We start from the raw sequence: 18,042 nt of genomic DNA, 5'->3' as shown, positions 1-18,042 counted from the left end.
CATGCAACAAATTAATTTAGTTAAAATATATTGTTTAGTTAAAATAAATGTTTTGTTAAAATATACCATTACGTTCAAAAAGCAGTTCGACAGTGTGCAAATATAACATTTATTATTTTAAATTTAAATTTAAAGTGTAATTAGAGTAATAAACTCACTAAATACATTACCTGACAAAAGTCTTGTCACCTATCCAAGTTTTAGGAATAACAAATAATAACTTGACTTCTAGGTGATCATTTAGGCATCAGAAAGGGCTTATATGACATTTATTTATTTTATTTACCAAAATAAAGCATGATCATGCCTTGATTTTTAATGATTTAATTAGAACAGTAAGCTCTGACTTTGCTTAGTCAAAAGGCTTGTCACTTATAATAATGTACAGAATAGAATATATAGTCAAGGTGCAGTGGATAAAGAATTAATATTGTGTATGACTCCCATGAGCTTGGAGGACTGCATCTATACATCCATTCATCTGGAATGACAAAGAATGCGTTCTTGCAGGACTCCCAGAATTCATCTTCAATGCCTTCATCTTACCCCAGACATGCTCAATAATTTTCATGTCTGGTGATTGGGCTGGAAAAACCTGGAGCACCTTGACCTTCTTTACTTTCAGGAACTTTGATATGGAGGCTGATGCATGAGAAGGAGCACTATCCTGCTGAAGAATTTGCCTTCTTTCGTGGTTTGTAACGTAATGGGCAGCACGAATGTCTTGATACCTCAGACTGTTGATGTTGCCATCCGCTCTGCAGGTCTCTTGCACGCCCCTATACTGAATGTAATCCCAGACCACAATTTTTCCTTCACCAAACTTGACTGATTTCTATGAGAATCTTGGATCCATGTGGGTTCCAATAGGTCTTCTGCAGTATTAGTGTTCATTGGCATGCAGTTCAACAGATGATTCAAAAGAAAAATCTACCTTCTGCCACTTTTCCCAATGATAAACTAGAAGCCAAGTTATTATTTGTTGCTCTTACCACTGGGATCGACGACAACACTTTTGTCAGGTAGTGTATGTTAAAACCCCTTTTAATTGAAAAACCTTTGTCTTAAAAATGTTTACTGGTAAACAATATCAAACATTCGGAATTTAAAACTGAAAAAATGTATTAAAACAATATAAAATTAAAGACATTTGATTTTTTGTGTCAATTTGTGTTGGAAAAACATAAAAAATTAAGTTAACTGATTTTTTTATTTAAGTGGATTGAACAAAACAATTAAGTTGTCGCACAAAAAGACTTAAGAATTTAGTTGTTTCAGCTCATTTGAAATAAATAGTTTAAACAAACAGCAAACATATTTTGTATGTGTATGTACAAGCATAAATCCGTCTGTACCTTTAAATAAATGCCCTATCAAACATTATGACAGTATCATTGCATCATAAAATGCGTTTCAAGTCTGCAGTAAGCAGCAACCTAAATATCTCATGCTTTTAGCAAGTACTACAGAGTGAATCAATACCCTGACATTTATCTTCTGACATGCACTCAAGTCAAACCACCTTTTTCTCTATGCAATATAGATGCAAAATGTTAACTGTCTTGACTTATAGTGAACAAGACGAGCTGGAGGATATCAGTGAGACAGCTACAGGGATAGAGATGGCAGGCTTTAATGTGAGCTCTAGCCCGGGGGAAATGATGCCCTGTTCTCTCCTATAAGAAACGTCAGGTTAACGACTGCCTAAGAGACACAATGGCTCAATCTGTAAACACTGTGTTCTATATCAGGGTTAGAGGAACCGGTTGTGTGCTACACAATCTGTCCCGACACCATGCCTCAAGACAGAAACAAGAAACAAACCTGACAGACAGTCTAGAGAAAAACTCACACATACATTGAAAATAGTTCCCTTTCAAAACCTAGTTTGTTGTCTATCTAGACAGCATTTTCACATCCCGATTTCATTTAAAAGACATGCATACAGCATAAGATAACTAGGGAACTTTGTATGTGTCTTTCAATGAGGCATCTATTTAAAAATAAAATGCTATTTTACCATTTTAAAGTATGTTATACATTCATTATGTTCCAGATTTAAAATTCATTCTATTAATTTCGTAATACAATTCGAACAGAAAAACGAAATCTTTAAAGACTGACATGGGCTGCGTCCTAAAACCCCTACTACTCAGTAGGTATTGCATTTGAATTTGAATTTACTACTCAGATGTTAGAAACGTACGTTCTATACAGTTTGAATGTGAGCAGTATGAACGGAACTCGGATGTACTACATCCGCCATTTTGTCGTGATCATGTGACCTACCCTCGTCAGTTGCGTCGATTCCCATTAATGAATTCTCTCGCCATGCATCATGGGATAGCGTAGTGCATCCGTTGCACACTTCAGAATTATGCCGAAAGTAGTAGGTCATCCGGGTAGTTCTCGCATACTGATTTTCGAAATCTATGAATTCAGACAAACTAATCGGCTCGCATCCTGTTTTTAGCGTACTATAAATTATGGAAGTATGTGATTTTGGACGCAGCTATAGCCTTTAAAGTCAGTATTAATTAAAATGTACAATTTTTTTTTTCTTTTTTTTACTAAAGCACATCGTTAGTTTTAAGGTGAACATTCAAAAACTGTAGGTAATCTTTACACAAAATCAGATGATTTACTTCGGCTCTGGAATTGCAGTCCTTCACGTGTGGCATCAGTTTAAGGGTGAAATATGTTTCGCCATGCGCCTCCAACCTTTAGTTTACAGTGAGTCAAAGATGAGAGGCGGAGCACACAAATAAAAAAGCCAATACTTCATATTCCATTTCAGTTGGAAATATGTTATCATACCGAAATAAAAATCTGCAGCAACCTCCTAAACACTCTAGATATGCAAGTTGTTAATGTATTTACTAATATTGATTACTTATAATTAAATATTGATGTCATTATCAAGAAATGAACAGATTTTTTAATAAAGTCTTATAAGCAACGTTTAAACACATTGCAGGGTTTGTTTTAAACAAAGACAAAATCTATTCCTAGAGCTTTCATTACAAATGCATCTAACAGCATTTAAACAAGGGCTTCACGATATTGGAAAAATCTGACATTGTGATGTTTTTTTTCTGCGTGCAAAAGATGAATATGAACACAATTTCACCAGTGCAGAGCATAATCGAGTACACTCCATTTTGAAAATGAGTGTTTTGATCCATTTCTCAGTGAATAAAGGCAATGTATTTTGGTGCATTTAAACTAAACAGATTTATTAAACAGATATATTTAGTAAAATTATATTTTAGTCAGCACATTTAGAAATTAAAAGACAAAAGAATTAAATTTAAGCAAAATATTGCAAAAAATTACAACCTACAAAATTTCAACTCAATTTTTTGCTTCTCTTGATTCTTCCTCTTTCTCAAATTTGTTTTTAATATTTTTCTATAACATTATAAATTTGGGTTTATTAGATATTGGACCGTTACCGTAAGCTATTTTGTTAGATAAGCTCCAGATTTGGCTTCAGTACTGACTAATCTAATGTGTATGCACAAATACTGTATAGCTTCAGATTAAAAATATGAATTTAAAAGATAGATTTATGAGGGGTGTAACTTATATATCCTGAGCAATGTAAATAGCTCTATTTGGTAAGAATTCAGGTACAGATTTTGAATCATTAAATGTAAAATAGCACTACATTGTATAAATAATAAAAAAAAAATTTTAAAGTTTCAAATGGTACATTTCCTTGTGCCTGAATATATATATATATATATATATATATATATATATATATATATATATATATATATATATATATATATATATATATATGTATATATATATATGTATATATATATATATATATATATATATATATATATATATATATATATATATATATATATATATATATATATATATGTATATATATGTATATATATATATATGTATATATATATATATATATATATATATATATATATATATATATAATTAATGTTTCATTTTTATATAAAATGCTGTAGAAAATAAGATAATAAATAAATAATGCTAATAAATGCTAATAAATAAAGGTTTAAAATAAGCATTTTCTCTAGACAATCAATGTCAATAAAGAAAAAATGTCAGACGTGGGCCTTTTCGAAACTTTTCGAAGGAGGTGGGCCCCAAAGTGAAAAAGGTTGAGAACCCCTGTCCTATATTAATCAGGCACTTAAGATTGTGGATTTTTAAAAGAAAACAGACCTTAAACACGGCAATTTTGTAATGGTGTACAGTTCACCAGAACCGTTTGAGAAACGGTTACAGAAAAATGAAAAAGTCCTTCAGCATACTTCTGCATATACCCTATATATATATTGAGAATAGCTCAAGGTTGATTAAATGATGGGGTAATTATATTCATATTTGGGTGAAAACTATTCATTTCAACACTATTATTTGCACATCAAATAAGGTTGTGTGGCAGAATGTTGGCCTCTAAATTGAGTGATTCAAATCAGTCATGCGTTCCCAGTTAGGATGATGTCTATGCAAAGAGTAAACAGTGAAATAGCTCACTGTAATGTAAAACAGAGCTAACTTGTCTGTTTTTTATGCTACTTTATTCAGTCACAGTGGAGTGCTCGTCACAAAGCTGGTTCTTCTGTTTTTCTACGGCGTCTTTGAATTAACTTCCAAGCAGGGATGGAAAATCAGAGAAAAAAAGACACACACAATATGGTTTCTCTGCTGGAGCTTAAACAGAAAAGCATAACTAACACTTCAGAGCAATTTGGAATAACCACTTTTAGAGTCTGAAATCATTCATCAGGGCCTCATGGAGCGGTGTCGACATCTCATGGGCATCTCATTTGAAAGTCAGGGACACAGGATTGGACCAAATGCTTCTGCTCATACAGTATGCTATGATTTAACAGACACTAAAGCTTCGTTCTGCTTGTTGTAAAACCCATGATGTAAAGACAAAGCTATATGAGCTGTCTTACCCAATCAGAGTGCCTTTAGAGTTGCGGATGAGGCCGAAGAGTACCAGTAGGCAAATAAGCACGTCAAACAGCAGCAGACCCAAATATCCCAGCCATCTAAAAGACAAAGAACACACATTTACATTAATACAGTACAACAGCAGCAAAAATCACAATTTATGAAAATAAACGCAGACTTTATCTTTACAGGAACATAACTGTCAGTTGTTGACTGTCAGATGACACAAAATTGCATATTACAATCATTTGTAATAGATTGTGGGAAATAATTGGAGTTTGGTGTTTTATAAAGCTTACCTATTAGAAAGTTGTTGTTGGGTAAATATGGAAACTGTTGTAGGAGTAGACACAACTTTCATTTATTGAATCAAAACTAGAAGTGTTTAGTGTATTGTGTTCATCTGGTTTTGGAAATCTGTAATGAAATAAGATCTTTTTTTTAAGGATAACCGAGAGCTCAGGGCAGTTGCTTTCTCCAAGAAATGGAAATAACTGAAGAGAAGCTATGGGTGAACAGAATACTAATTTCTACACTCTCTAAGAGAGCACTGGGCTCAACTTGTGATACAGAGAAACCCTTTGAGCACTGTTTTTTTTTCTCTCCAGAGTTTTTTTTTTTTTATTTACTTTGGATAGTTGGAATCAATTACACCAATGATGTAAATACACTTTATAATGTGGATCAGAAACATTTCTAGTATTAGTACCAAATTTTCAGTAATCAATATCATTCATTAATTTTTCTTCGGCTTAGTCTCTTATTTATCAACAGTCTCCACAGCTGAATAAACCGAAAACTATTCCAGCATATGTTTCACACAGGGGATGCCCTTCCAGCCACAACCCAGTACTGAGAAACACCCTACACTAATTAAACTAATATGTTTTAGTTTGAAAACGGTGTTTTAGAATGAAAACGATCCGCGTCCACACTAGCGTTTCACCCAACGTTTCTGAACAACTCTACATTAGACCGCTGAAAACACACATCACGTGACCAGACACACACTCTGACATGCACTGCAGCATGCTTTGAGCACATCTACCAGTAGGAGAGCTGTGCACGTCGTCGGACTGTTCATTAAGGATCTACTGCTGGATTTAATCTCACTACATTTGTTAAGCGTGGTATTTAATTCATTTTGTCGTCTATATCTATCGACATATTCCCCGATTTTGGTCTTTTGAATCTATTACTGTTTCGTGTTTTTTAGCTGGGTGCAAAGATAAGTCAAGTTAATATATTAATGTAACCACGTACACTGATTCTGCACATTTGGCTGATTGCTTGCTTTTATTTCCTATATTGTACAAACTTGTTTTACATTATACTTTTATAATGGCCATTATTGATTATTAAAACTGATATTCAGTAGAAGAGACAGGGTATGTTTCGTATCTTCAATGAAAATGAAAGGAGGCATTAATGTTATAGGCTCCGTTTTGCTATATGCATGAAGATGACGGGCTTAATAATATGTAGCTCCACGATGCCTCAACATTTTTAGTGTCTGTTAAGTTGTAATATCAAAATGAAAAAAAAAGCAGTTCCTTTTATCATGCTTTCATGTTATTGTTAAGAAAGTGAAACAACAAAGCCATGGTGTGTGAATGAGGTTATAAAGTACACGTTTCCCTTTGAAGATTTACCCGACGAGTCCTTGGTAGTTTGTTTTCCATATCAAACTTGCAAAGTTTGGACTTACAAGGAGAGGATGCGGGACTGAACTGTGTGTAGGCTACTTAATATTGAGGAAAAAGCCTCAATCAGATAGGCGAACGTCTGCAGCCCCGCCTCCGTTTTCAGATGTCTCCGTTTTCCCCATCCACACTGACATGGAGCAGCAGCATTTTAGATTGAAAACGGCCTCTTCAGCGTTTCCAAAATGCTCTGTTTTCGGCATTCAAAAACTTTGGCGTAGTGTGGACGGATGGCAGAACCGTAGCAAAACTTATGTTTTAAAATGAGAACGTATTAGTGTAAACGGGGCCCTACATTCACACACACTCATACACTTTGGCCAATTTAGTTTATTCAAATCACCTATACCGCATCTATTTGGACTGTGGGGGAAACCTGAGCACCCAAAGGAAACATGCAAATTCCACACAGAAATGCCAACTGGCTCAAATCATTTCTTTTTGTTACTTATTAAAAAAGGCTGTGTACATTAGAAAAGTGCAATCTATATAGTATGAATGGAGCTCGGATATACTACATCCGCCATTATCATGTGACCTACCCACATTAGTTGCTTCGATTCAATTCCATTCATTAATTCTCTCAAGTGACATCATGGGATAGCGTCCATCGGATGTGCACTTCAGAATCTTGCTGGAAGCAGTAGGTCACCTGGGTACTTCTTGCATACTGTTTTTTGCATATTATGAATGTGGACATACTAATCTGGGTGCATACTGTTATGTGATTTTGGTCACAGTCCAAGATCTAATGCCAGTTTACAGTCACATGACATTCATGTACACAACTTAGAAAGTAGTTTGTTTGATTGTTTACACATTTTTATGAAAATTACTTTTGTACATTATTTGTAAATGAAAGTGTATTTACAATGCAGTCTGGATGAAATTTAACTTGAAACTCAACATTTAGAACAGCTGTTTTATTTTCTTGAAACCAATTTGAATGCCCAAGTAAAAACAATTGTAAACAAAAATCTGTAACATGCAGCAAAAATATTATTATTGCTAATTTCCTTTAACTTTCACTTAAACCTGTTACAGAAATACCAGCAAATTTGACAACCCTTCATATTTACTTCATCCAGTCAATTCGAATGTTATCACTCGATTGAATGGGCGTTATCAGTGGTTATCAGCTGATACATATGGGCCAGTCGGGGCCTTCTGTGCCTACTAGTAGGCCTAGAAGGCTGTTATCATCCATACACATGGTTAATCAGCTACAGATTACATACGGCTATGGCCAGAAATTAACGAGAATTATTTATTTTATTTATTAAATTTCCCATTAATTGTATTTTATTAACGTCTACCCCTACCCTAACCGTCGCAGTTCTGTAAAAACAGATCTGGAGTCTTCTCTATTAGTATAGCTGATTAACCATGTGGATAGATGATAACAGCCTTCTGAGCCTACCAGTAGGCACAGATGGTCCTACTGGCCCATATCAGCTGATAACCACTGATAACAGCCATCCAATCGAGTGATAACATTCGAAGCGGGTGATTCACCAATACCCCACCTCTCATGACGTACCTGTACCAGTCATACAGCTCAATCTGGGTTGCCAGATCCTCCAGGGAGATGCCGAGGTTGCTCCAAAAGGGGATGTCGGCCATCTGACGGACCAGCTCGCTCCGCTGATCCTGCAGTTTCTGTATGATGGACAAATAGTCTGTGTGTTTTGCATACTGCTCCTTTAGTATCCGCAGGTTGTCATCCACAGTTTGGCTTTGAGCTGAAGTACTTTCTGACACCTACAGAAAACACATTTGATTTGTAAGCGCGTTTCTCGAGCGGCAGATCACACAGTGCTGAATTTGTATATAAGTGTGTGTCAGTGAGATTGTAAAGCTATGTATTTTGGAGGGATGTGAATAGAACTGTATCAGTGTCTCACCAGTCTGTGCACTCCTGACACAGTGCGATTGGCATGCCGGAGAGAGTAGGTAAGCCGACTGACGCCGTCACAGGTCTCGCCATTCCCATAGAAACCAACAGCAATGCCAGCGCTGAAAGAGACAAAGAGAGAGTGCTGTGAGGAGGAGCAGGACTAGGGGATGAAGGCCTTCAGAAGAGCTAAGAGAACACTGAGGAATAGCTCAGTAATGTCTCAAACCATGAAGACAGAAGGCAGATGATACACACACAAGATTGTTACTTAGATGCATTCAGGACAATGATTTATAGTCTTTTCCAGCTGTGTTTTACTATTATTCAATGATCTGAATGAGTAAATAAAGAAAGAAAAAAGAAGAAGTGACCAACCAAACAACCTGCATTTTGTACTTTATCTTGTCACAAGATGTTAAGTGAAGTTCTCAATATATCAACTTTCGGTCATTTAGGCTTGTCATGTTATACCAGTTTAAAAAGCACAGTGCTTCCCACAGGTTTGAAATATACTTGCGGTGGTAGCCGAATGAATACACTCCATTCACCCACGGCACATGAATAGTGAACAATATGCGCGTTCATTATTTTTAACACTATTTTTTTATTATTATCTGTTTTAAACTTTTTTTTTTCCTTTCAATAGGTTAAAGTAAAAAGACTGTTGAAATAATTTTCAAAAATCCACTATTTCTCTTTTATGCTATTCAGAGCCATGTACACCCACTGACAGGTCAAATCTGCTTCTCTCTATCCCTCATTCAAGTTCAGGTTGCTTTATTGGCATGACATTTTAGATGTATAAAACCATCAAATTAATAACATATACAGCAAATGAGAAATAAATTACAGAAAAGAGAATAAAAACAGACAATTAATTATTTTATATTTTATTATTTTATGACTTTATTCACAGGCATGCGCGTGTCCTCTCGGTAGTAAACAAACAGTGTGTCAGTAAATTATAGCTTAGAAATACAGTATTTTAACACCATTTGGAGGTGTCCATGTTGCTGAGCAACGTATATAAAACAATGTGAAGACTTGTGCGACAGCCTTTATGCTTCTCTCCTGATTTTGAAAATATACTTCTCTGAATCGCAGATAAAAACTGAATTAAGATCATGTGTAGGGTCGAATCGAGATTGCGATCTTTTTTCGATTAATCGTGCAGCCCTAATTTGAGAGATATAGCCTATCCGTATTATTGCATATAGCTCATACCTATAAAAGTTGCTTGTTCAAGCCTCAAAGCCTAACCTGTAAAGATGACTGGTATCTGTTGACTTCTGTAAGTGACCCCTAAAACTTAAAGCACACAGCTACTCACTTACCCAATCACCTTAACTGTTAGCAGTTAACAAAAAGCTTTTTTGTCCACAAAGATTCTTTAGTCCATTTAGTCAAAGTGTTTGTGCACATGTGAGAGGCCCAGACAGAAACAGTGGTCAGACAATCAATAGCACTCAGTGAAACCCAACACACAGTTGGGCTACTACAACAGCCCAGGGAAAACAGATATGAAAACCAATCGATTGTGCTAACAGCTTTGCCCTACCAGAAGAAAAAAAAAAAGAAAAGACAAGAAAAAAAAAATAGCAATCAGGTCATAAACATACGCTGCCCCACAAACCCACTGAGGTCATTCTTAAAAATTAACTTCCTACAGAGGTCAACCAAAACATCCCACTTAAAGGTTTAGTTCACCAAAAAATGTTATTAGCTAAAAAATAAATAAATGAATGAATAAATAATTGAATAAACGAATAAATAAATGAGTAAATAAATGAATAAATAAATGAATAAATAAATAAAATAAATGAATAAATAAATGAATGAATGAATAAATAAATGAATAAATGAATGAATGAATAAATAAATAAATGAATAAATAAACAATTAAATGAATAAATGAATAAATGAATGAATAAATAAATGAATAAATGAATGAATGAATAAATAAATAAATGAATAAATAAACAATTAAATGAATAAATGAATAAATGAATAAATGAATGAATAAATAAATGAATGAATGAATAAATAAATGAATAAATGAATGAATGAATAAATAAACGAATGAATGAATAAATAAATAAATGAATAAATGAATGAATAAATAAATGAATAAATGAATGAATGAATAAATAAATAAATGAATGAATAAATAAACAATTAAATGAATAAATGAATAAATGAATGAATAAATTAATTAATTAATAAATGAATGAATGAATAAATAAATGAATGAATAAATAAATAATTAAATGAATAAATGAATGAATAAATGAATGAATAAATAAATGAATGAATAAATAAATAATTAAATGAATAAATGAATGAATAAATAAATGAATGAATAAATAAATAATTAAATGAATAAATGAATAAATGAATAAATGAATAAATGAATGAATAAATAAATGAATGAATAAATAAATAATTAAATGAATAAATGAATGAATAAATAAATGAATAAATGAATGAATAAATAAATGAATGAATAAATAAATAATTAAATGAATAAATGAATAAATGAATAAATGAATGAATAAATAAATGAATAAATGAATGAATAAATAAATGAATAAATAAATAATTAAATGAATAAATGAATAAATGAATAAATGAATGAATAAATGAATGAATGAATAAATAAATAATTAAATGAATAAATGAATGAATAAATAAATAAATAAATGAATGAATAAATAAATAATTAAATGAATAAATGAATAAATGAATGAATAAATAAATAAATAAATGAATGAATAAATAAATAATTAAATGAATAAATAAATAAATGAATGAATAAATAAATGAATAAATAAATGAATAAATAAATAAATAAATAAATAAATAAATAAATAAATAAAATTTAGGAAGTGGTTCCAAACCGGCTTGAGCTTCTTTCTTCTGTTGAATGCAGAAGAAGATATTTTGAAGAATGTTGAAAAAAAAACTCTCTCATATATTTCTTTTCACCACCCCGTTCCCAACATTCCTCAAAATACTTTTTTGTGCTCATTAATAGAAAGAAAGTCAAATATTTTTATCCACTTGAAAAGTAAATGGCAAGAACATTTTCATTTTTAGATGAACTCTCCAAACTTGTTGCCTCACCACCAGATGGCGTAACAGTGCAAGCAGCCAATGGGGGTTCTGAATCCCACTCATTCCCATTCCCCACCCTCTCTCACTCAAGTATGTCACCCAACTCCATTGTAAAGCACACAATCAGCGGCCACCCTGCTTAGTGGGGTTCTGCGGCCAAACAAAGAGCTATTCACCGCAGGACAGGCCTCGCAGCTTTCAGCTAGAGTACGTTGAAGACATTCCCATGTGCTCGCCAGTCTTATTGCTTTCCGATCAAAGTCTAAGTACTAAGATTCACAAATTACATGAATGTGAAGAAGCTATTGTCGCTGTGGCTTTGCGCAGGAAGGAAGTCGCTTGAGTTGAATGGAATGACAGTCTGTTAGCTTAGCTGTATGTTTTGTAAACAAGCAGCTATTTCGTGTTAGATTTATTGGGTTTATGCTGCGGTGTTCGTTCGGGACGTGTTGCGGCTTGAATGTGCAGATCAGGAAGCAGATGTCACCTCGCTGTCCCCCTCCCGAGGCTGTGGTCATGTGACCCATTAGAGAGGTTTCAGTGGAGTTCCCAGCATTCCTACAACACAGCAAATCTGGATAATCTGCGAGAGCAACGTTAACTAAATACACAAATACACAGTGTAATCCCTCATAGCAGACTCTGGATGACTAGACGGTGTTATGTGGGACATTTCCCATATTGTTTGTAGTAAACAATTCTAATGCTACTTGCGAGTTTACAGTAAAACAAGACAAAACAATGACTTCACTGAGAACTTATTTGGATTCTGAGGTTTGTTTTTTCCCAAGAAGGTTAAAATAAGTTAGTGATTTGGCCACAATGTGCTGTTGGCATTAACTGATTTCCTTTTTAAAATGGTAAATGAACAACAAAAACATATTCGTGAAAAAGTCAATGAAGTTCTTCTTTCTTTTTTTTTTTTACTTATTTACATCCCCAAGCTGGAGTGCTCATTCTTCTGTCATTCATTTTTGAATAGTGTTTTATGCTTCATTAATATTTTTATATTTTATATTTATATTATACAGAGTATATACAGGAATCAGAAAGTAAAATTCAATACCTTTTAAGACTCTTTACGTACATTTTAAGACCTTATAACCACTTTTCAACCGCAAAACACTGGCGAGATTTTAACTTACAGTATATTTCCTAATTATTAATGTAAGAAACTAATCCAAAACTAAAACATTACTCATATACTGAATAAAAATCTATTAAATCTAGCTAATTCAGCAGGTTGGCGACTATAGAACTGCAGAAATAATGGTGTTGCCTTGGTAACTGCAGTAAACAAAGCAGCATTTTTTCAAATTTAGCAGAATTGTATTGATTTCATAAACTACACAGCATCCTTATGTTAGCAGATTTAATTCAGGCAAACTTAAACTTTAGCATACAACCATACATTGAATGATCAAAAATGATATAAAATTGAATACCTTGCAAAATACATTTAAGACTTTTTAATACTTTTAAGGGCCCTACATTTCTCTAAAATGATGTATTAACTTTTAATACTTTTTAAGAGCCCGCGGACACCCTGATTATATTTGTACATTCCTAATTAAAGTTCTAAATAAAGTGAGGAGAAAAATATATATATAAATTCACAAATGAACAAGTATTTTTGAGTTTATACTTTAAAATGTACCTTTTTTAAAAATAAAACGTTCTTTCCATGTCGTCAATATAAACTTAATTGATTGAATATACAACATTTTTGTCATATTGTCCAGATCTAAGTTTGACTACATTTATTTGCAATTTAATTGCCCATCAAAAAAAATGTAAAAATCTCAGCAAATTGCATATTTTAGTCTGAATTAATAAATTATTGGTGTTCACATCCAAGCTTGAAATTTAGTGGAAACTCACAGACAGAAGGCTCAAAGCTCACACACCTCTTACAGCAAAATAGAATTATTTTAATAACGTCCCAACATTTACAGATGGTAGTTTACATCTCAAACACTTTCACCAGCACAGGAAGACAATCTGTTAGCAGCACATGTATCTACAGTAGCCAAAAATATCTTCAAAGTTAGTGATGTCTTAACATTTTGTCATATATGAGCATTATCACACTCATAGCAGTGCGATATGGCTGCATATCGGCACTGGTGTGAGGTGTGCATTGGCTTGAGCTAACAGGTCATGTGCCTTTGTGTTCCACCAGTGCTGATTTACAGCCATATCGCACTGCTACAAGAGTGATATTGCGTTTATACAACAGTTTGATGGCATAATCGTTTATATAAAAATAAAATTAAACTCTCAAAAATCCTTTTGTACGAAAAACTACTTTCTTCCACCAGTTATTCTGCAGCTGATGGTCAGAACAGCAGAAATCATTGCTTAAAAACACACCGTCACTTTAGAACTAGTATTTGAGGCTGAACAGGATGAAATGCCATCAGTCTACAGAGCATAACTGTCAACATTGGAATGTACAAATAAGTGATATGCTCATGAATCTCTCATTTAGAGGTTTTGTTTGATTACATTAACAAAGGTGTCACTTTAAAATGCACACATCTAACGCTATAATGAAAGCATTTGATTGCGTTCCTAACTTTTTATGCTCATTTAGGACAGAATTAGTTGTGTTTGAAAGAAAACCCAAGTTATTATGATTAATTATGTGTATATACGTCTGTTCAAACACACACGCAAAACCCAGACTTTTGTTCCACTTCAAATCGCGTATACAGAATGCCTTTGGGAAACAGCATCTACTTATCACCATGGAGTGCGTCTGACAGTCACCCACCACTACTTGACTGTTTTGAGGATTGCATAGAAGGGGCAATAGTGCCTGTAATGGAAAGGAAGGGAATCTCTCTTTTTTTATATTTATTTTAAAAATATTTTCATGCCTAAAAGCGAAAGCACAAAACAGATTCACATTTAAAAGCAAGGGGCATCTCCTGGAGGTTCGGCGGTATGGGTTGAGTATAGGGAGAATCGGCTCTTTGATGTTTATTACCATGCTTCATAGAAAGATTGAAAATACGAGAGAAATACGGGAAAATCCCTTTACGGAATGATAGCAGGATAGAATTGTAAAATAGGGGAGAATACCAGGAAAAACAGGAGGGTTGACAGGTATGCTACAGGGATTTCCCAGTATTACTCTGTTGCAATCTGGAGATCACCATAATTAACCCTGAAAAAGCCAAAGAAAAGCGAACACTAGCAGATTACTACGGTATAAATACAATGCTACAACATACAGGCAGAGTTATACACAAGGGTGAAGAGGCTGCACGAGTGCTGTTATTATAGAATATTGCACGGCTATCAGCAAATCAGATTCGAGAACCAGACAAATATGTTGTATAAAATAATATATCATACAAACTTGAAAAATCACCCAGCATTACCACAATGGTAGTGTCACATAATGCATGAATAAGTCAGAGCAGCATGCCAGCCATAAAACAAAGAAAGAAAACACAAAGCAAAGAGGTCAGTAGTGAGATCTACAGGGTCTGATACAACAAATCCTACAAAGACATCTCAGATAACAGTTATATTGGGAGCAAGATCTGACCTGAGGATAGATCAATCAATGCTGGGCCAACATAACTGCTATCCTCTATAACAGGAAGCTCAGAAATCTGCTAGAAACTCTCTATTCTTGGCCAACGGTTGGTCTATATTGCAAAAAATAAATAAATAAAATAAAAATCCACATGACTCAATGAAATCTATCGCTGATGCGGAGAGGCAGACTTAAGTTGTGTAACATAAAGCATAAGTAATGACCTGCGAGGTCTGATCGATGTGAATGGGGTTAAACGCTCCTTTGAGAATAACACTCCATCGACTGGACAGAACACACTGGGCTCTCTCATTACTCATGCTTGCCCTGTTGCGCCCTTCCCCCCTGAAGCACAGCTATCCTGAATCACTAGCCATTTATTTAAGTGGAGTGTCACATGGTTAAGATGAGACCGGTTTAGTGACTAAGTGCCTGAACTTGTGTTCTTGGCAAAACAAATGGCTCTCATGTGCTAACTCATTTAATGAGGAGTTAACTCAAGTGAGGGTTTGAATCCGTCAGTCAACTGGCCTCAATTTTAATTCTTTTAAAATTATTTCTCAAAGGGCTGCTTAACTGAGAGATTTTTTTTCCAACACATTTTTAAACATAAGGTTTTAAATACTAATTTCTAATAATAATAATAATAATAATAATAATAATAATAATAATAATAATAATAATAATAATAATAATAACAACAATATCTAACAATTTTTTTTTGTCTTTGCCTTGAAGACTAAGCATAATACTTTTCGACTTATTTTTCAAGAGTCTACAGTATTTAGCTTAAAGTGTCATTTAAAGACTTACCTTGGATAATTATGTTACTATAGGAAAGTTAGGATAATTAGATAAGTTTTTGGATCACAGTGGTTTGTTCTGTAGGCAAGCGAAAAACTAAAAAATCTTAAAGATGCTAATAATATTGACCTTGAAATTGTTTAAAAAAAAATAAAATCCTTTTATTCCAGCCAGACTAAAACAATGAAGACCTTCTAAAGTAAAATAATAATAATAATAATAATAATAATAATTTAAAGTAAAGTTTACAAAATACTGTGGAAATGTATTTGTTAAATGTCAACAACAAGTATAAAACTTCACATGCAGGCTAATGGTGCAAGACGTGGTTGGCGCGATTTGTTGCTATTTTCAGACCAACGCAACACTAAGTTTCCTATTTTGCATCACATGCTGGTCTGAAAAGGATGTGTGTTAAGGCATTGTTGGCGTGTTGCTACTTTGAGGAACTGAAATAGACTGTGCAATTGACCAGCTGAAAGCTGCATGTTAGTTGTGCGCCTTATTTGTTTTAATAAAAACAAGCTTAGATTTGTCCACCTCTCAAGGTTTGTACCATATGGGGCATAGGACGTGTGTTTGGATATATTCAGTTTTTTGACCGCACTTCACTGTTATTTTATGTTAATTTATTTGTTTGCTGGAAATTAGAACTGAATTTAGAAATAGTTTTAAAACAAATATTTGTGCTTAACAAACAATTAAATATGCAAGCTGATAGGTGTCTTCATTGGAGTGCGTACAACAATGTTTCCTTATCCATGAAAGTGAATGAGTAAATGGAGAAAGACAAAGTAAAGAGATCGAATGCAAAAGGCTTGTTCTTTATCCTCGCGCTGCAGATGCTGTTTAACCGTTTTCTCGCCAGTGAAATGTTCAGTTTTTCCACTTACAAAGTCCACCAGGTAAATAGCAAATGCACCATGGCGCGATGCAACGGACTCTTAAAGGGAATGGGAGATGAGCCTCTGATTGGTTTAATAAATGTTATTCTCAAAACACACCCATAACTCATTAAGAGAATAAGCACAACCCTGTTAGACCATGTACCGCGGCGCAGAGCGTATTTTTCCGTCCTAAAATAGCAAAAGTAGATGCAGACATGCCCTTAATGCTTTTGTGCTATGTGCTGCAGACTTTGCTCCAAGATGATTAAAATAGTGTTTTAAAGACTAAATATTAGTCACTTGACAGTTTTTTGTCTTAATTAGTATTAGTTAGATCTGAAAAATATAGTTTACCAGTTAATTTTAATATCTCTATATAAATAAATTACTTAAAAACATGGCTAATAAAAAATTGTTGATTATTATAATATAATATTACATTTAAATAAATCGCAATACTCATATTGCATATTGCATATTTTTCCAGTATCGTGCAGCTCTAATATAAAATAATATAACATAACATAACATAACATAACATAACATAATATAATATAATATAATATAATATAATATAATATAATATAATATAATATAATATAATATAACATAATATAACAATTTTATTTAATTTCCAATGTATTGCCCAATCCTACTGTCCAATATAATTTTCAGTACTAGCCAAGACAGATTTTTTGGTTTGTGTTTTGGCAAGAAAAACAGGCGTTTTAACAGAAATCTTAATTAATTAATTAAAATAAACATGAATCAAAAGACTTTGAATCCCAAAAGATCTAACAATTAATCAATAATCAAACCTTTTTTCATATTTTACAGCCTTTATATATTTTCCTCTCAAGCCCTTCAAAAATCCCCCCATGAACTGCACACTGGCTGCCGTGATGCTATCGGAGCCTTTGAAGTGGCTTCAATGTCAAGTCATGAGCTGATTAGCATAAACGCTGTAAAGGTTTCAGAGGCTTGTTCTGGATTTTTGCATAATCTTTAGTTACGCAGCACTGGAGCTAAAATGTGCCTGAAGCTGTGTAGACATCAGAAGTCCAAGCATGAAACGTGTGCATCTGGAATGAGTCCTGCAGGCTGTTTTACACCAACTACACTCAA

The 18,042-nt window shown here is 33.6% G+C and overlaps 1 protein-coding gene across 1 annotated transcript in view; it reads right to left on the bottom strand.

The window, feature by feature from the left end:
• ttyh3a (tweety family member 3a) overlaps positions 1-18,042 on the bottom strand; it is a 158,518-nt gene that overhangs the window by 60,044 nt on the left and 80,432 nt on the right. The window contains exons 3-5 of the mRNA XM_056453943.1: positions 8,570-8,681; positions 8,206-8,426; positions 4,965-5,060 (exon numbers count right to left, since the gene is read on the bottom strand). Of these exons, the coding sequence (XP_056309918.1) occupies positions 4,965-5,060; positions 8,206-8,426; positions 8,570-8,681 (429 nt within the window). The remainder of the gene's footprint in view (positions 1-4,964; positions 5,061-8,205; positions 8,427-8,569; positions 8,682-18,042) is intronic.

This window comes from Danio aesculapii, chromosome 3, assembly GCF_903798145.1.
Source record: "Danio aesculapii chromosome 3, fDanAes4.1, whole genome shotgun sequence".
Taxonomy (NCBI): Eukaryota; Metazoa; Chordata; class Actinopteri; order Cypriniformes; family Danionidae; genus Danio; species Danio aesculapii.
The sequence above is the reverse complement of the archived record's forward strand: the minus strand, read 5'-3'. Positions and strand labels throughout refer to the sequence as shown.